The 20,954-nt window shown below is 48.2% G+C and overlaps 1 protein-coding gene across 1 annotated transcript in view; it reads left to right on the forward strand.

The window, feature by feature from the left end:
• Window positions 1-1,451: 1,451 nt before the first annotated feature.
• The window catches only part of LOC123756613 (microtubule-associated protein futsch-like), a 117,232-nt gene continuing 97,729 nt past the window's right edge, over window positions 1,452-20,954 (forward strand). The window contains exons 1-3 of the mRNA XM_069331421.1: window positions 1,452-2,168; window positions 14,175-14,432; window positions 19,622-19,776. Coding sequence (XP_069187522.1) covers window positions 1,452-2,168; window positions 14,175-14,432; window positions 19,622-19,776 — 1,130 coding nt within the window. The remainder of the gene's footprint in view (window positions 2,169-14,174; window positions 14,433-19,621; window positions 19,777-20,954) is intronic.

A 20,954-nucleotide genomic window follows, 5' to 3' on the forward strand; every position in this document is an offset into this window, starting at 1 on the left:
GGAAGGGTAGGACAGGGAGAGGGAGAGGGAAGGAGAGGGAGAAGGGAGGGGAAAATAAAGAGAAGTACAGTGACCTGCTTGACAGCTGATGGGAGTTTTTGGACAGTTAATTAATTTAAAACGTGACGTGGAAAATAAACTTCACCAAAAAAAGGTTGAATGATATAAAACTCATTGTTGGTAGTGTGTGTGTGTGTGTGTGTGTGTGTGTGTGTGTGTGTGTGTGTGTGTGTGTGTGTGTGTGTGTGTGTGTGTGAGTGTGTGTGTGTGTGTGTGTGTGTGTGTGTGTGTGTGTGTGTGTGTGAGTGTGTGTGTGTGTGTGTGTGTGTGTGTGTGTGTGTGTGTGTGTGTGTGTGTGTGTGTGAGTGTGTGTGTGTGTGTGTGTGTGTGTGTGTGTGTGTGTGTGTGTGTGTGTGTGTGTGTGTGTGTGTGTGTGAGTGTGTGTGTGTGTGTGTGTGTGTGTGTGTGTGTGTGTGTGTGTGTGTGTGAGTGTGTGTGTGAGTGTGTGTGTGTGTGTGTGTGTGTGTGTGTGTGTGTGTGTGTGTGTGAGTGTGTGTGTGTGTGTGTGTGTGTGTGAGTGTGTGTGTGTGTGTGTGTGTGTGTGTGTGTGTGTGTGTGTGTGTGTGTGTGAGTGTGTGTGTGTGTGTGTGTGTGTGTGTGTGTGTGTGTGTGTGTGTGTGTGTGTGTGTGTGTGTGTGTGTGTGTGTGTGTGTGTGTGAGAGTGTGTGTGTGTGTGTGTGAAGGTCCTCACTTAGACTCTCAGGATCGAGCATTAGCTCCCTAGTCCCGCCTCTCAACCTCACGGCCAATTAATACATTCCATTCTTGTATCTTCTTGCATTTAATTTCGAAGTTGTTTGGTATGCTTTCTTCAGCTAGTTGAGGACCATTCCTATTGGCCTATACGAGGCAGTTACTATTTATATCCACCCTCCCTTCCTTACCTCCCCCCCCCTTCCCCTAGCACTCCAGACCTCCCCCCCCCCTTCCCCTAGCACTCCAGACCTCCCCCCCCCCTAACCAACATTTGCCTCGTGTGTAAATGTATAACGGAAATTACATTCTGAGAACACTTCCTGGAAACAACTTTAAATATTCCCATTTATTTCCATTCCTTTGATGGGGGTTTATATTGTGTATATTGTGGATATATATATATACACACAGGCGCCCTGGCACGCTGTCACCACCACCACCACCACCACCACCACCATCACCACCACCACCATCACCACCCCCACCACCACCCCCACCACCACCCCCACCATCACCACCACCACCACCACCACCACCACCACCACCATCACTATCACCATCACTTACAAACAACAGATGTTAATGGTGACAATTTAAAAAAAAAAACTTGTTCACGGAAGCATTCAGATTATCACTCGGAAACGTTGTTCACAGTGGCAACTGCTGGATCACCCAGAGGCTTGGGTTATAGGACTATGGCAACTGCTGGATCACCCAGAGGCTTGGGTTATAGGACTATGGCAACTGTTGGATCACCCAGAGGCTTGGGTTATAGGACTATGGCAACTGCTGGATCACCCAGAGGCTTGGGTTATAGGACTATGGCAACTGCTGGATCACCCAGAGGCTTGGGTTATAGGACTATGGCAACTGCTGGATCACCCAGAGGCTTGGGTTATAGGACTATGGCAACTGCTGGATCACCCAGAGGCTTGGGTTATAGGACTATGGCAACTGCTGGATCACCCAGAGGCTTGGGTTATAGGACTATGGCAACTGCTGGATCACCCAGAGGCTTGGGTTATAGGACTATGGCAACTGCTGGATCACCCAGAGGCTTGGGTTATAGGACTATGGCAACTGCTGGATCACCCAGAGGCTTGGGTTATAGGACTATGGCAACTGCTGGATCACCCAGAGGCTTGGGTTATAGGACTATGGCAACTGTTGGATCACCCAGAGGCTTGGGTTATAGGACTATGGCAACTGCTGGATCACCCAGAGGCTTGGGTTATAGGACTATGGCAACTGCTGGATCACCCAGAGACTTGGGTTATAGGACTATGGCAACTGTTGGATCACCCAGAGGCTGGGATTATAGGACTATGGCAACTGTTGGATCACCCAGAGGTGTGGATTATAGGACTACGGCAACTGTTGGATCACCCAGAGGTGTGGATTATAGGACTATGGCAACTGCTGGACCACCAACCCTAGGGGATGAACTAGGGGGTGTATGGAAGGTTCTGGAAGCGTGGTGTGGGGTTATGAGGGGGGGATCACTCCAGAGAGAGAGAGAGAGAGAGAGAGAGAGAGAGAGAGAGAGAGAGAGAGAGAGAGAGAGAGAGAGAGAGAGAGAGAGAGAGAGAGAGAGAGAGAGAGAGAGACCGACAAGCGTTATTAAGATATCAGACTAAGAGCTCCATTCTGCAGAAAATGAGGTGTATAATTATCCCCCTGTGTGTGTGTGGAGCTGTCGTTAATAATTACACCCAGCACCTCCACACGACCCCCAGCACCTCCACACGACCCCCAGCACCTCCACACGACCCCCAGCACCTCCACACGACCCCCAGCACCTCCACACGACCCCCAGCACCTCCACACGACCCCCAGCACCTCCACACGACCTCCACCACCTCCACACGACCCCCAGCACCTCCACACGACCCCCAGCACCTCCACACGACCCCCAGCACCTCCACACGACCCCCAGCACCTCCACACGACCCCCAGCACCTCCACACGACCTCCACCACCTCCACACGACGACCTCCATGTAGTATTACCGTGTAAACCCACCAGGTAGAGCACCGTGAATCATTATGTAAACCGATGTAAACCTAAATAAATACATGAGCCTAAATGGAATCCCTTATGATAAAAGTATCTTCATCCCTTTGTTAAACCATGGTGAACTTATAAGTAAACTCTGAGAGGGACTTCCCTGGGTTTACTTACACTTTCACTGTCCACCAGGCGACCACCGCGTCACTGGCACGGGGAGGGACGGAGTGGCACTGCTGGCACTCCCTCACTGTCAAGGAACAGTGCCACAGCTACACCTGAAGAGGTCTCATTACGGGGCTAAGACTTAACACACCTTCTGGCTCTCAGGTGTGTGTGTGTGGGGGGGGGGGGGGTTGTTAGGTAAGTATACATACCTGTTCATGCGGGTCGAGCTTCAGTTGTGGGGCCCCCCTCCTTGCCTTGCAGGTGTGCCATTCGAGTACTTGCAGTGTTTAGCAAATACTTGTGTCTTTGTGTAGACTATGGTGGTTAGTGTGTGTGTGTGGGGGGGGGGTTCAATTAGATGAGGGGGGGGGGAGGAGAGGTTGCCTGAACAAGATTTCCTTTTGTTGTATTTCCTGAAGTGGTTGACAGGGCGCTAATGACTCTACGAGTCTTGTCTCAGCCAATCAGAGAGCGTCTTAGCTACTGTTAGACGTGTCTTGTTTCTCTCCTTGTTTAACTCCCTCATTGTTACTGCCTTGTTAAGGTGTCCTTGTTGGTAGTTGCCTGCCTGCTGGGTACACCTGCTGGGGTACACCTGCTGGGGTACACCTGCTGGGGTACACCTGCTGGGGTACACCTGCTGGGGTACACCTGCTGTGGGGTAAACCTGCTGTGGGGTACACCTGCTGGGGGGGGTACACCTGCTGGGGGGGGGGTACACCTGCCTGTTGGGTACACTCTAGAATTGTGTGTTTTTTGCCTATGTCCATTTTAATTGCTTTTTTGAGATCGATGCAAAAGCTATTTATTTGTTGTTAAAACTTCAAATCATTGAAACTGGGGGAGAACATGGCGTCAATATAGTGTTATACAGCGGGCACCTTGTACCCCCTGGCCCTAGGGGTGGTGGACCTATGGCATCCTAGTGCCTAGGGCAGGGCCACAGGGTATGGGTGGACAGGGGTATGAGGAATGGGCATGGATTCTAACCACACTAAGCAAGTAGTTTGACAAAAAAAAGTTAGTGCTTTCTGGAGTAGCTGAGACATTGGAGGAATAGTGCCCAACCACTTATGGATGGTCGGGGATTGAACGCCGACCTGCATGAAGCGAGACTGTTGCTCTACCGTCCAGCCCAAGTGGTTGGACGCAAGTAGCCGGGAAAGACATACGAGGTAATTGTACAAGATGGTGAAGACGTTAACTACTCAACTACAGACCAGACTCCTTAACAAGCGAGTAATAGAGAGAGTAATACTTGAACAACCAGACAAACTTACCTCACAACTAGAGTTCAGAGTGAGATGAATCACATCTCATATGTTGACACATCTCATCACATTGATGAGATGTGTCGAGTCTTATGAGATGTGTTGATTACAGACACTAACTTGACACTGAAATTGTTCCTTCTAACGTCCCTGTGGCTCATGTGGGTACTCAGTTTCCACCTGTGTCCCCTTGTTCGTGTCCCACCAGTGTTGAATAGTTTATCTTTGTCCACCCTCTCAAATCCTCTAAGATGTTGTTGTTGTTAAAGATTCGCTACCTGGAACAACAGTTCCAAGTAGCACGGGTTATGGTGAGCCCGTAGTGAATTTTATAGGTAGTGATCATGGATCCCCTGACTCTTCTGCCTTCCAGTGTCGTGAGGTTTAGTTACAGCAAACTTTTCTCGTAGCTCATTCCTCTCAGCTCGGGGACTAGCCTGGTGGCTTACTTCTGAACCTTTTATAACTTCGCCTTGTGTTTGACTAGATGTGGTCGCTAGGCTGGAGAATATGATGAGTGTTATGAAATATTAAGTGATGTGACTGATGACGGTGCAGCCTCTCCTCACTCCGGCTCTCTCTCTGCTGGGCATCCTTCTTGCCTCCCCCTTCCCTTCCGCTAGACACTACTCTCTTCCCTGCCCCCTTCTTCTCTACTCTTCTGCTAGGTACACCCTTCACCCCCCTCCCCACCGTGAGGTAACCCCCACCCTCACACAAACACATCCACTAATCCAAAAGTGCCACGGAAAAAAATTTCTTCGACATGATTGATACATTTTTTGCGTGTTTGTGTTTTTCCCCGTTTTCTTTCTCTGGTAAGTCCAAGCGTTAAACGTTTTCTATGACGTGTGCTGACAGAGCACGTGATATACGAATTGGAAATATATATATATATATATATATATATATATATATATATATATATATATATATATATATATATATATATATATATATATATATATATATATATATATATATATATATATATATATATATGTATGAGGAAGGTTTAATGGATGGTTACGCTCTCTCTCTCTCTCTCACGTGTTCTTACCCCTGATGCTCCTGTTTACCTTGTAGCGAATAGGCACCCTAGAATAGGAGGGATTGATAGAGTGGGACACATAGCTAATGTTTCCAATGAGAAAGGGGACGACGCCGCGGGCAGGGATGGTGGCTGAGGAGGCTAAGGGATGACCTACAAGACTGTCACTAGTAGTGTAAGAGCGGACAATGTGTGACCTGACTCAAGGAGATGGCGGGAAAATCGGGCCACGACTTTCTAATATAGCACACACACACACACACACACACACACACACACACACACACACAATACCATCTAGGGGTAACGTGTGCTGGAGAGAACATGAGTTCGATTTTTGCTTTTGCTCTTTGAAGACTAAACAAATCTAGCGAGGAGGAAAAGTCTGTTCTTTCCCAGGATAATCAAGGCACTGGCCGCCAGAACGGGCGTCTCCTCTTCCTTTGGCGCACTGGGGAAAAAATTAGTTTATGTATTAGAAAAAGTCCTTCAGTGTGTGTGTGTGTGTGTGTGTGTGTGTGGGGAGGGGGGGCACTGGTGTTCATCTTGTGCTCACCTAGTTGTACTTCACGGGTTTGAGCTCTAGCTCTTTGGTCCCGCCTCTCAACTGTCCACTTGGACTCTACAATGATCTAGGACTCTTTAGTGACCCAGAACTCTACAGTGACCCAGAACTCTACAGTGACCCAGAGCTCTACAGTGACCCAGGACTCTACAGTGACCCAGGACTCTACAGTGCTGTAGAGCGATCCCACACACAGCTACACAAAGGTCTTATCTGTGTCATGTTATCCAACCCGTGAAAGGCTTAACCATAATTACACATGACATGTGATTGATTACATCCACAACGTCACATTCACTTTGTGATGAAAAAGCGTGGCACACCTCTATTTTTTGTTTTAAATTGTTGTTCGTTCCATCAACGACAAATTTTGCTGACAGCAACAAATTAGCTTTTCAGGATAGCGATACGAACATTTCCCAGTTTGGAGTGCCACGGTGGCACCGGTGCCAGATGTGGCTCTCCCCTTGGGACAAGCCAGTTGGGTCAAATTGGGCAATTAAGGTAGGTCAAAATAAGCAAAAGGAGTCACTGAGGGAAATTAGGCAATGTCTATTAAGCAGTGAAGGTAGATCAGGTTAGCTCTTAAGGTCATATTGGCCTCGTATGGTCCAGTAAGAGCTGCCTCGTATGGTCCAGTAAGAGCTGCCTCGTATGGTCCAGTAAGAGCTGCCTCGTATGGTCCAGTAAGAGCTGCCTCGTATGGTCCAGTAAGAGCTGCCTCGTATGGGCCAGTAAGAGCTGCCTCGTATGGGCCAGTAAGAGCTGCCTCGTATGGTCCAGTAAGAGCTGCCTCGTATGGTCCAGTAAGAGCTGCCTCGTATGGTCCAGTAAGAGCTGCCTCGTATGGGCCAGTAAGAGCTGCCTCGTATGGGCCAGTAAGAGCTGCCTCGTATGGTCCAGTAAGAGCTGCCTCGTATGGGCCAGTAAGAGCTGCCTCGTATGGACCAGTAAGAGCTGTCTCGTATGGACCAGTAAGAGCTGCCTCGTATGGACCAGTAAGAGCTGCCTCGTATAACTGATGTTCTTAATATAATAATAATATTTCAAATATACCAATTGGAAACATTTTTAAAATAAAGAAATATAATACTTTTTAACATTTTATTTAATATTTTAACACAAATTTAAATAAAGAAAAATCACTCGGCCTATTAGGCAAATCGGTCCTTGCATAGTAGACCGAGAAATGCGTTCTGGCTACAAGGTACAACATATATATATATATATATATATATATATATAATATAAATTTAGAGGCTTACTATACATTTATCCCTTGCAGAATTCTACACAATTTAAGGAAATATAAAAAGTTTATAGGACATTGTGTTTAATGGGGGTCCACCCTCGCTAACACGATTACCAGGGAACAGCCTCGTTAGTGTGACACGAGCTGGGTCTTATCCCTCGTCCGCCTCTCACCATCTCTGCAAAAGGGGCCGTTATAACGCGGTTGTCAGAGTGGAATTACCAGCGCCAACAGTCTGGTGGTTACTAGGGCGAGTAGTGTGGTAGTTAAGAGCGTTTGGGGTAGTTATAGCTCTCTCTCTCTCTCTCTCTCTCTCTCTCTCTCTCTCTCTCTCTCTCTCTCTCTCTCTCTCTCTCTCTCTCTCTCTCTCTCTCTCTCTCTCTCTCTCTACTCTCTACTCTTCTCACTTGCAATTAACATTCAAAGTGTCTGATAAGTTCTGATAATTAATGATCCAAGTAAGCACGCCCTATTGTTTCCCCTTGGTTAGTCCCCCTTGGCTGCTAGGAGTGCTGCTAGGAGGCTGCTAGGAGGCTGCTAGGAGTGCTGCTAGGAGTGCTGCTAGGAGTGCTGCTAGGAGGCTGCTAGGAGTGCTGCTAGGAGGCTGCTAGGAGTGCTGCTAGGAGGCTGCTAGGAGTGCTGCTAGGAGGCTGCTAGGAATGCTGCTAGGAGTGCTGCTAGGAGTGCTGCTAGGAGTGCTGGTAGGAGTGCTGCTAGGAGCGCTGCTAGGAGGCTGCTAGGAATGCTGCTAGGAGTGCTGCTAGGATGCTGCTAGGAGTAGTGTTCCACAGAGTGTGTCATGGTGGGAGCAGTGTTCCACCTCACTTTTTCTCACCTTCCATGTCTCCTTTTCTTCCATAACTCTCACGTTCCCGCTCTTCAACATTCCCTCCCTATATCATTTTCTTGTTATTGCTCTCCATCACTCTCCCTCCCTCTCCCTCACTCTCCCTCCCTCTCCCTCGCTCCCTCCCACAGCCGTGAGGAGACAAGCCAGGCGACAGGGAACAAGCGGCCGTAACAGACACCTTGACAGGGTAGTTAGGTCGTTACCTTCATCGGAATTGCCAAATACTCACTCTTCTGGATTTATGACTAAAGACAATTCCACCTTCTTGAAGATGGCATCAATTCTGACAAATAAAATCTTCCACGGAGTTACAGTGCCACAGAGTTACAGTGCCACGGAGTTACAGTGCCACGGAGTTACAGTGCCACAGAGTTACAGTGCCACAGAGTTACAGTGCCACGGAGTTACAGTGCCACAGAGTTACAGTGCCACAGAGTTACAGTGCCACAGAGTTACAGTGCCACAGAGTTACAGTGCCACGGAGTTACAGCGCCACGGAGTTACAGTGCCACAGAGTTACAGTGCCACAGAGTTACAGTGCCACAGAGTTACAGTGCCACAGAGTTACAGTGCCACAGAGTTACAGTGCCACGGAGTTACAGTGCCACAGAGTTACAGTGCCACAGAGTTACAGTGCCACAGAGTTACAGTGCCACAGAGTTACAGTGCCACAGAGTTACAGTGCCACGGAGTTACAGTGCCACGGAGTTACAGTGCCACAGAATTACAGTGCCACAGAGTTACAGTCCCACGGAGTTACAGTGCCACAGAATTACAGTGCCACAGAGTTACAGTCCCACGGAGTTACAGTGCCACAGTTACAGTGCCACAGAGTTACAGTGCCACAGAGTTACAGTGCCACAGAGTTACAGTGCCACAGAATTACAGTGCCACAGAGTTACAGTGCCACAGAGTTACAGTGCCACAGAATTACAGTGCCACAGAATTACAGTGCCACAGAGTTACAGTGCCACAGAGTTACAGCGCCACAGAGTTACAGAAAGAGAAACTATATCATTTCCTCAAGACGACCACAACGTCTGAAGCTGTGGATATTATGCATGTGGAGGCTTATGACAATATAAGTTCTCCGCAACATCTTACGGAATGTGCAGATATGATCACCTGAAGATATGCAGTAATGTCTTAAATACAGGTCACTTTCGCGCCGAAAGTTGCACACATCTTCTGGGCCCAGACAGACCTGAGCTGCTCCACATATGTACCATATGTGTCATATTTGTCCATATGTAAGGTGACAGTGGCACGCTAAACAAAGCCTTAATTGTATCTACCTTAATGAGGTAGATGCCGTGTTTCATCCTTAATTGAAACTGACTTTTGAGACTTGCTTCAGGCAACTTAAGAACCAGAGGCCAGATTCACGAAGCAGCACTTACGAACCTGTACATCTTTTCTCAATCTTTGGCGGCTTTGTTTACAATTATTGAACAGTTAATGAGCTCCGAAGCACCAGGAGGCTGTTTATAACAATAACAACAGTTGATTGGGAAGTTTTCATGCTTGTAAACTGTTTAATAAATGTAACCAAAGCCGTCAAAGATTGAGGAAAGATGTACACGTTCGTAAGTGCTTGCGTAACTGCTTCGTGAATCTGCCCTCAGCTACAGATGGCTTCACTTTTAACCTGCACTCGTGTGCAGAAGCGGACCACTGTAAACTACGGTCATTTCTGCAAGTTTACTGATGTAAACTAGAAGCGCCTTGCAAGACATAGATCTGAAGAGGGAAAAAAGTAAACTTTGAGAGAAATTCGTTCAGAAGCAGGATATAAAGCCTTCAGAACCATCACTATTAACGAGAAAGATTGTGAGAGCGAAACTTTCACCATCAACAACAACAGCTGTAATTTTTCCATTCACCTGGACTCTTAGGAGACTCGAACCGCGGCCCCCACGTGTGTGTGAGGCCCAAGCACCATCCAGCGAGCTATTGAGTAGTCTGAATAAGGAAAAGTTTCCAGAAGCTTTCCAGAAGCTTCCAGTTTCCATTTCGGCGGTGAAATGTATTAGAGGGAGGGAGAGAGAGGGAGAAGGAGGGAGTTGGAGAGGGAGAGAGGGAGAAGAACCTTGCCAGACTTACTATAGAAGAGGAGATAGCAACCATTCCTTGCACGCCGTCCTCATATCTCATGAGCTCCTTGTCGTCATATCCTGTCCCAGTGCTATAATCATACTATAGCTTCTACGGGTTTCCCCTGGTGATTACCCAGACTCGATCCCCCATGGCGAACACTGTGAGGAGGCGGTAACCGGCGGTGCCCGGGGTCGCTCGGACAAATCCTGCCTTTGTTTACCCCTGAGGAACTTGGCAAGCGCCCCTCCGTCTGTCCCTGTCTCAGACACGTCTCCCAGTGTACCGGGGTAGAGGCCCACAGGGGCGGTGCCCCTTGGTGTGGGCAGCTGGGGGCAGGTAGGCCACTGTTGGTAGGTCAAGGACAGTGCCCCACCCTAGCTCACACTCCTTCACTACCACCATCACCATCACCATCACCACCACCATCACCTCTACCCTGGCCCACTTAGCCTGCACAATATCGACAGCGGAAATTACCCACCAAACTTGTGCCAGTGTGTTCTAAGGGGCTCAGAGCCCTGTTAGTGCTCACGCCGTCTACGGGGAGGGGCTCACAGCCCTGTTAGTGCTCACGCCGTCTACGGGGAGGGGCTTAGAGCCCTGTTAGTGCTCACGCCGTCTACTGGGAGGGGCTCACAGCCCTGTTAGTGCTCACGTCGTCTACGGGGAGGGGCTCAGAGCCCTGTTAGTGCTCACGCCGTCTACGGGGAGGGGCTCAGAGCCCTGTTAGTGCTCACGTCGTCTACGGGGAGGGGCTCACAGCCCTGTTAGTGCTCATGCTCTATACTGGGAGGGGCTCACAGCCCTGTTAGTGCTCATGCTCTATACTGGGAGGGGCTCACAGCCCTGTTAGTGCTCACGCCGTCTACTGGGAGGGGCTCACAGCCCTGTTAGTGCTCCCGACGTCTACTGGGAGGGGCTCAGAGCCTCACATGAGCGTGTGCTGGCTACACTACTCTGGTATCTCATCTTTATTTTGCCGTCTTTGCTCTTGACTCTCTCTACATCAGCAAAACAAGCAGAAGAAGAATAGTGGAGCCCCCTCTCACAGCTCCTCTCCCACGGCCCGGCTTCTCCTCTCCCACGACCCAGGCTCTCCTCTCCCACGGTCCAGTCTCTCCTCTCCCATGGCCCGGCCTCGCCCTCTCCCACGACCCAGCCTCTCCTCTCCCATGGTCCACCTCTCAGCCATAATTCACCTCCCGCTCCCATGACCCAGGCCCCCATCCCTTGACCCAATCGCCCTCTCCCACATTCCCTCTTTCCCATGAAGCATCTTCCATCCCATGACCCAGCCTCTCTCCTGTGAATGGAGAGCGGGTATCGATCAGGGCATCTCTGGGTCATCTTCCTCCTCTCCCTGGGGGAGGGGGGGGGAGCCAAGAGGTCATATAGTCTTTAGGGAGGGGGTCACCACCCCCTTCTATAAATCCCCCCTCTATATCCCTCCCTCTTTAACCCGTCTACTCGCTTAAAACGTCGTATTTATGACGGAATTCACTAATACGTCAAAATTGCAACGTGTTACTTAACAATTCAAGAACCGTGAAATGAACGTTTTGTATGCCTGGGGGTTAGGTTAGGTTAGGTGGGTTGTTTGGGTTGGTATATTGTTCTGATGAGGGCAGACAGTCGCATTTTGTTACGGAGGAGTTGAAGGGGTGAGGCATCATATATGTGTACTGTCTTACCTGTCCCCAGGTAGCGCATGTTACTACACATACTGGGGATGTTATGTGTGTGTTGTTATGTAACACACGGGCTCACCTAGTGGTAATGTGTAGGTTTTGGGCTTCAGACCTTGGGCCCGGCATACATAATATCGAGAGAGTACATAATATCGAGAGAGAGAGAGAGAGAGAGAGAGAGAGAGAGAGAGAGAGAGAGAGAGAGAGAGAGAGAGAGAGAGAGAGAGAGAGAGAGAGAGAGAGAGAGAGAGAGAGAGAGAGACAGAGCTTTTGACAGACAGACAGACAGAGGGATTTACACCACCGGTACACCTTGATACACCCGTCGGCGCCAGGGAAAAACTGCCTCGCATAACAATACAAAAATCCATCGGAGAATCCTGAACACTGAAATCCATTTAGAGATTTGGCGCGTGATGATGGGAACTGTTCCCTGTCGACCTGCCAGGCAGGTGTTGCCTGTCGACCTGCCAGGCAGGTGTTGCCTGTCGACCTGCCAGGCAGGTGTTCCCTGCTGGTCTGGGGTGGTGTTCCCTGCTGGTCTGTGTGTGTTCACCTAGTAGTACTCACCTAGTTCACCTAGAGTGTTGGGACATTAGACGGCTTATCAGTCATACATTTGATCGAACAGTAAAAGGCACCATTTCTTGCCTTTGAACCCGACAAAGTTCCCAAGAATAAAGTTCACCCGTCCAAGAGTTGAATCACCGGGAACCCAATAATCATTTCCTAAGTTATATTCACGGAGTTCATCCGGCTCCGGCCAGATCCACTTGCGCCGTGGATCAAGTGGATCTCCGCTCCATAGGGCGAGTGGATCTGCACCCACTCATGTGATGACACCATTCATCATCCGACTCATCCACTCATGTGTGGGGGGTGGGGGTGGGGGGGTGAGGGTGAGGGGGGGGGGGGGAAGGGCAGTCGTAAATCTTCAACTCTCCAAGACCTTCAGGGTCCATTAGAGTCGAGAATTATTTTTCCTGTCGATGAATGAAGCAATTTGGGTGGAGGATGGACCATCTGGGCCTCCACCCACACCTCCACCCTCAGCCTCCACCCACACCACCACCCTCAGCCTCCACCCACAGCCTCCACCCTCAGCCTCCACCCACACCACCACCCTCAGCCTCCACCCTCAGCCTCCACCCACACCTCCACCCACACCATACACAGAGCCAGCATACACAAGTACATTATTAAAGCAATGATAAAACCAAAATATATCAATTAACCTGATTGTCGCGATGCTGCCTATACAGTACTTTATATATACTTATATATTATAATTATACATAAGTATAATAGTTATTATTTAATACTTATAATAAAAGTGCTTTGTTTTATTTTAAAGTGTATTAAACGAATGATTTTTGTTTTATGTTTCGTGTAGTGATGGATTGGCTGACTGTCGTTTCAAGAGACCGAACCAGTTGTGCCCTGTGGGGAGGGGGGGGGGTGCCTGTGACGTCACTCACGTACCTGTGACGTCACTCACGAACCTGTGACGTCACTCAGGCGGTGACGTCAGACTGGCGGGGAACTAATGAGTTAGAGTTATGGCTGAAGCCAATCAGCCATATGGATGAAGCCAATCAGGTAATGTTAGTGAATAAACACACACACACACACACACACACACACACACACACACACACACACACACACACACACACACACACACACACACACACACGCACACACACACACACACACACACACACACACACACACACACACACACACACACACACAAACGGTCTCTTCCCCTCAGTTCTTGTTCAACTCAACAATGTCAGGTCAAGTCGGATCAATATCGCATCCTGCAACCCCAGGCAGGATGTTGCAAGAGCCAGGGAGGATGGTCCAAGAGCCAGGGAGGATGATCCAAGAGCCAGGGAGGATGATCCAAGAGCCAGTGAGGATGATCCAAGAGCCAGAAAGAGGAGGAGGGGGGAAGAAGAGCGAGAGAATCAGCTAGACTGATAAAAAGGAGAAGAGAGGAAGAACAAAGAACCGGGATGAGAAATAACAAGCTATGGAGGAGAGTAGAAAGAGAGAAGCAGAGAGAAGTGAAATTGCCAAGAATAAGAGTTTACTCTCAGAGTGAGAGAGAGAGCCACGAATAAGAGTAGAGAGCCACGAGAAAGCGGAGAGAGAGAGAGAGAGAGAGAGAGAGAGAGAGAGAGAGAGAGAGAGAGAGAGAGAGAGAGAGAGAGAGAGAGAGAGAGAGAGAGAGAGAGAGAGATTTCTCTCTCTCTTTCTATAAAATTGTAATCTACTAGTCAGATTATAATTAGCTTATTTTAAGTTAAATATATTGAAGGTGATTAATTGATCAATTATACCATGGCACACTGAAGCAAATATACAAAAATGCTTCAGCAGGTAAAGTGTACAGCGCCGCTTGTCTCATTTTGCTAATTAATTCATTTAGACTGTAATTAAGTTCCTTTCCATTTAAATTAGCCTTTACTTAACTCTGACTTAATCACTCAACGACGGTTAAGGCCACGTGCCATCGGGGGCAGCATAAACAGTCAGGCCATTAACCTGGCACAATGGGACCACAGTGCCAACGGTGGTGGAACCGTTTTGGCATTGAGAGAAGTCTTGTTCCACGGCCGCTTGTACAAGGTGTTCCGTGTTCTGGGACGGAACTTGGCAGCATCATCATCGGGCTCTGAGAGGCAGCAGCATCATAAAGCCATGAGAGGCAGCATCCACGTCAGTCCCCCCCCCCTTCCCCCTTTAGTACGACCGCCCCCCTAGAACGGCCTTCCCCCCCCCCCCTAGTACGGCCACCTGAAGATGACCAGTTCAGCGCGTGTGTGTGTGTGTATCCACACGTTGCATCAACTACCTAATCCCACAGTAATATAGTTTACCGTGGGACAACTCAACTATCTAATGGTTAAAGACACTTCCCACTGGGGGCCTGATAAAGAGCTTTTGTGTTCTCTCTCGTGGTTTTTGTGGAGCCGTTGTGAGGATGAGCCGCTGGTGCACAATGGGGCGGCAGCCGTAGTTGGCCGCCAGACAATCAGAACATCAGGAGCTCTGACTTTTATAAAGTGATTTGGGCCAATTTTGCTTCTTTGGTTCCCTGTCAACCAATGACAGGGTTGATATGTCATTTGAATAATTTGTTTCGTTCTGTTTCCTCAACTTGTTTTTTCCTTCTCTGTCTGTCTGTCTCTCTGTTTCTGTCTGTCTGTCTCTGTCTGTCTCTCTGCTTCTGTCTGTCTCTCTCTCTCTCTCAGGTGTGGTCCTGGACGGTATGGGTTCGAATCCTGGCCGTGTCAAATAGAGTTCTTAGTGATATATATATATATATATATATATATATATATATATATATATATATATATATATATATATATATATATATATATATATATATATATATATATATATATATGTGTGTGTGTGTGTGTATATGTTGTTAAATATGACCGAAAAAGGTAAGATTAATAATTCTAACACGAATTTTCTCAATATTTCTTATGTTTCTTTTTACTGTCGATGGTAATTGAAAAATCAGTTCTACAAAATTCATTTTTTATTTCTAGTCTGAAGCGACGCTTGAATGCGTTTCGTAATTTCTTATTACATTTTCAAAGACGTTAGTTTATACACACACAACTGTAACCTGAAAACACTAAACAGTTTTACTTATGCTAACACTTAAACTTGTCTTATATACTCGCATTTGGGTGAGGTGATATGTTGCAACAGTTTTGGATGAGGTGAAAAAACTTTTGACCAACACAAGACAGAACACGGAACAATGGGTATTAATTGGATAAATGAGAGGGAAGAATGGAAGTAACTGCAAAGGGCCTATTGGTCTATACTTCCTCTTAATGCTTCTATATTGGTACGGAGTCTTGAAGTAGGTAGAATATAGTTGTGCATTAACTGGCTGCTGTTGATTGGTGGTGTTGACTTTTTGATGTGTAGTGCCTCGCAGATGTCAAGCCGCCTGCTATCGCTGTATCTATCAATGATTTCTGTGTTGTTTGTTAAGACTTCTCTGGTGATGGTCTGGTTGTGGGAAGAGATTACATGTTCCTTAATGGAGCCCTGTTGCTTATGCATCGTTAAACGCCTGGAAAGAGATGTTGTTGTCTTACCTATATACTGAGTTCTTTGGGGCTTACAGTCCCTAACAGGGCATTTGAAGACATAAACGACGTTAGTCTCCTTTAAGGCATTCTGCTTTGTGTCTGGAGAGTTTCTCATGAGTAGATTGGCCTTTTTTGGGGGTATTATAGTAAATCGTCAATTGTATCTTCTGATTTTTGTCTGTAGGGATAACGTTCCTATCAACAATATCTTTCAGGACCCTTTCCTCCGTTTTATGAGCTGTGGAAAAGAAGTTCCTGTTAAATAGTCTAATAGGGGGTACATGTGTTGTGTTAGTTGACTCCTCTGAAGAGTCAGAGATGCGGATGACGTAGTCCGCCATAACACACAACCAGGGGGCTCACAGGGCGCCCCGCCCCCCGCCCTGAGACAAGAAATATCACCACATAAACCCCACCATACCCGTCTTGCTCGGCTAGGGTGAGATTTCCCCGGTGGCTTGTAGTGGCTCAATGATCACCCTAGTGCCCTGTCTCCCACCCTTATGTCTCCAGGGTGAGGGCCATCCTGGGAAGATTGTGAGGCAGGGGGGGGAGGAGGGGGGCTTTTACGGGGTGAGGTCACGTCTGATTGGCGCCACGAACGGCTCGTTACCACTACGAGAAGGACCTGAGGGTCTTCTGGCACTAGGGATGTGATGGGCTACCTGGCACCACCAGGAGAGGGTCGTGGGTTGTCCCCCAGCACCAGGAGATGGTCGTGGGGTGTCCCCCAGCACCAGGGGAGGGTCGTGGGGTGTCCCCCAGCACCAGGAGATGGTCGTGGGGTGTCTCTTAGCACCAGGAGAGGGTCGTGGGTGTCTCTTAGCACCAGGAGAGGGTCGTGGGTGTCTCTTAGCACCAGGAGAGGGGTCGTGGGTGTCTCTTAGCACCAGGAGAGGGTCGTGGGTGTCTCTTAGCACCAGGAGAGGGGTCGTGGGGTGTCCCCCAGCACCAGGTGAGGGTCATGGGGTGTCCCCCAGCACCAGGGGAGGGTCGTGGGGTGTCCCCCAGCACCAGGAGAGGGTCGTGGGTGTCCCCAGCACCAGGAGAGGGTCGTGGGGTGTCCCCCAGCACCAGGAGAGGGTCGTGGGTGTCCCCAGCACCAGGAGAGGGGTCGTGGGTGTCCCCAGCACCAGGAGAGGGGTCGTGGGTGTCCCCAGCACCAGGTGAGGGTCGTGGGGTGTCCCCCAGCACCAGGGGAGGGTCGTGGGGTGTCCCCCAGCACCAGGGAAGGGTCGTGGGGTGTCCCCCAGCACCAGGAGAGGGTCGTGGGGTGTCCCCCAGCACCAGGGAAGGGTCGTGGGGTGTCCCCAGCACCAGGAGAGGGTCGTGGGGTGTCCCCCAGCACCAGGTGAGGGTCGTGGGGTGTCCCCCAGCTCCAGGAGAGGGTCGTGGGGTGTCCCCCAGCACCAGGGAAGGGTCATGGGGTGTCCCCCAGCACCAGGTGAGGGTCGTGGGGCGTCCCCCAGCACCAGGAGAGGGGTCGTGGGTGTCCCCCAGCACCAAGAGAGGGTCGTGGGGTGTCCCCCAGCACCAGGGGAGGGTCGTGGGGTGTCCCCAGCACCAGGAGAGGGTCGCGGGTGTCCCCAGCACCAGGGGAGGGTCGTGGGGTGTCCCCCAGCACCAGGTGAGGGTCGTGGGGTGTCCCCCAGCACCAGGAGAGGGGTCGTGGGTGTCCCCCAGCACCAAGAGAGGGTCGTGGGGTGTCCCCCAGCACCAGGGGAGGGTCGTGGGGTGTCCCCAGCACCAGGAGAGGGTCGTGGGGTGTCCCCAGCACCAGGAGAGGGTCGTGGGGTGTCCCCCAGCACCAGGAGAGAGTCCTACCCTCCTCCCCTCAGCATCATCCCTCACTCGTGCTCTGGTATAAAGGAATTTACTCAGGATTATATGTCCATTTGTGGGGTGTCTGTGGCTGAGTAGGCGCCGGCGCACTACCAGCATGAAGGACCTCACCAGCAGCCTCGAGGAGGTAGAATCCCAACTTCGCAAGCAATAATAATAATAATATTAATAAAAATAATTATATTAATAGTAATTATAATAATTTTTGGCTTTTCCACTTCAGGTCATTGGCTTATTTTCTGTATTTTGAGCAGTGTTTTAACTGGGTGTTTGGGGGGCGGGGGGCAGTGTGCTTAGTGTGTCATGCTTGCTAGCAACCACAGTGTGGCAGAACCAAAGTGTGATTTCTCATATTTTCATATTTATGGTCTGACGCCTAGAAGCGTTTCGCAAGACTTCTCACATTTTCAAAGACTCAATTTTTATGTACTCCACTTCATGCTTATAATATTTTTTTGGGTGAGGTGACAGGAAAAAATAAATGAGATAAGACAGAACACGAAACAATGTGTATATATATATATATATATATATATATATATATATATATATATATATATATATATATATATATATATATATATATATATATATATATATATTCCTATTGTTTCGTGTTCTGTCTTTTCCCATTAATTTCTTTCCTGTCACCTCACCCCAAAAAAAATATAAGCATGAAATGGAGTACATAAAAATTGAGTCTTTGAAAATGTGAGAAGTCTTGCGAAACGCTTGTAGGCGTCAGACCATAAATAAAAAATGTAAAAAATTAACTTTGGAGAGTTAATTTTTCAATTACCCTCGACAGTGAAGAAAAAACGTAAGAAATATTGAGAAGATTCGTGTTAGAATTATTAATCTTACTCTTTCAGTTATATTTAACAACATATACCTGGTTGATATGTTTACAAGAAAGACTGCTACCAAAATATATATAAAGGAAGGAGGATTAGTGTCCACATGCGTGCGTGCGTGCGTGTGCGTGCAGGCAGGGTCCGTGGCGAGGCCTACACGACACCACGAACATAACCACGTACTCTGTCCCCTCATTCTTGTCCACTAAAACTATTCTCAAGAAACCCCAGACAAATATTCTCTCCTCACATTTTCTCTTAACACGCTAAATTCTCATGTACTTTAAGAACTAAAGAATTAACATTAGTTCTTATATATATATATATATATATATATATATATATATATATATATATATATATATATATATATATATATATATATATATATATATATATATATATGTATAAGAATTAGATATCTCGATATCACCAGCAACCACAATGACTTTCAGGGTTGAGTACTACCAAACAATGTTTTAGGAGCACTATAGATAACACATACATTTGCTAGCTGGGAGCATTAACCTGAGAAACAGACACTATTACGCTGGCTGTTTGTGGTGGAGGTGTGTGTGTGTGTGTGTGTGTGTGTGTGTGTGTGTGTGTGTGTGTGTGTGTGTGTGTGTGTGTGTGTGTGTGTGTGTGTGTGTGTGTGTGTGTGTGGTGGAGACTTGCGTGTGTGTGTGTGCGTGCAGCAGCTGCTCTGCCCTCACCAGCTTGGTGGACCCGTAGACTGTACAGACTGGGCCAGAGGTGTGCCTATCCACCAGGCCAACCTCACAACAGCTTTTATGGGACGAGGCTCCATCAGGCCGGGGAATATACGGGATAACAACAGGAAACGAAGGCCTGAGGTGAGAAAATATTCAGGCCATGGAATTGGATCGAATCAGCATCCCTGGAGTCCGCAGACACTCGTGGGTTCGATCCTATTTCATGGCTCCAGTATTTCCTGGTGGAAATACTGGAGTCAATCAAATAAGATCAAGCCCAAGTGCAGTGAAAAGCTCTGTACCCCAGGGCACAGTCCTTGCACCGCTGCTGTTTCTCATTCATATCTCGGATATAGTAAAAAAATACTTGTCAGAGCATCGTGTCATTCTTTGCAGATGATACAAAAATCAGCATGAAAATTTCCTCTGTAGAAGACAATGAAAAATTGGAGGCAGATATTAATAAAGTATTCGATTGGGCAACTGAAAATAACATGATGTTTAATGGTGACAAGTTCCAGGTACTGAGGTATGGTGTAAACAAGGAACTTTAATGTAACACAAGGTACAGGGCACAATCAGACCTATTCATGTAAGGAAAACAACAGGTAAAAGATCTGGGAATTATGATGTCTGACGACCTGACATTTAGTGAACATAACCGAGCAAATATAGCGGCGGCCAGGACAATGATAGGATGAATTATGAGAACGTTCACATCTACAGACCCCACAGCAATGCTAATAATATTTAAATCACTTGTGCTGTCCCGTCTTGAGTATTGCTCGGTACTCACTTCCCCTTTCAGAGCGGGAGAGATCTCTGAATTAGAGGGAAGTACAGAGAACATATACGGCACGCATAGAAACGATAAAACATTAAATTATTGGGACCGTCTGAAAGCTCTCAAAATGTACTCTTTGGAAAGAAAACGAGAAAGGTATCAAATAATATATACATGGAAGATACTAGAGGGCCAGGGGCCCAAATTTGCACAACACACTGCAGCGAAAGGCAGGGAAGGAAATGCAGAATAGAACCAGAGAAGAGCAGGGGTGCCATAGGCACAATCAGAACACTATCTGAACATCAGAGGTCCACAGCTGTTCAACACCCTCCCAGCAAGCATTAGGAATATTGCATGCCACTACAGTCACCTTGTCTCCCCCATTTTCACAACTACCATACACCTGTGGACTTCTACCCTCCCTCCCTTCCCCCCTTTTACATCATCAGTGTCGTCACCTCCTCTCCCCTCCTCTCCCCTCCTTTCCCCTCCTCACCCCTCCTCACACCTCATAAATCTCTAGCCTGAGTTTATCGCCATCAATTCTCCCCCCTAAACTGTCCTTATAATTCACGGTTAAACCGAGTTATTTTATGCTGTCGTAAACGGCTGTATTTGGAGCCGAGGTTGACCTTGAGGAGGGGCCCAGAGACGTCACTCTCTCCACCTTGGTCACCTGCTGGTCTTCCTCGACCTGCTGAAGGACCATCTTCGAGTATAAGGTCACTGTGTGCCTTGAGAAGAAAGGAGTTGGAGAAATAGTGTGTGTGTGTGTCGGAGAGAGAGGGAGAGAGAGAGAGAGAGAGAGAGAGAGAGAGAGAGAGAGAGAGAGAGAGAGAGAGAGAGAGAGAGAGAGAGAGAGAGAGAGAGAGAGAGAGCAGGTGTCCCACTATGGGCTTGACACTGGCACTCGTTCAGGT

The sequence above is a fragment of the Procambarus clarkii genome, chromosome 26 (genome assembly GCF_040958095.1).
Source record: "Procambarus clarkii isolate CNS0578487 chromosome 26, FALCON_Pclarkii_2.0, whole genome shotgun sequence".
Taxonomy (NCBI): Eukaryota; Metazoa; Arthropoda; class Malacostraca; order Decapoda; family Cambaridae; genus Procambarus; species Procambarus clarkii.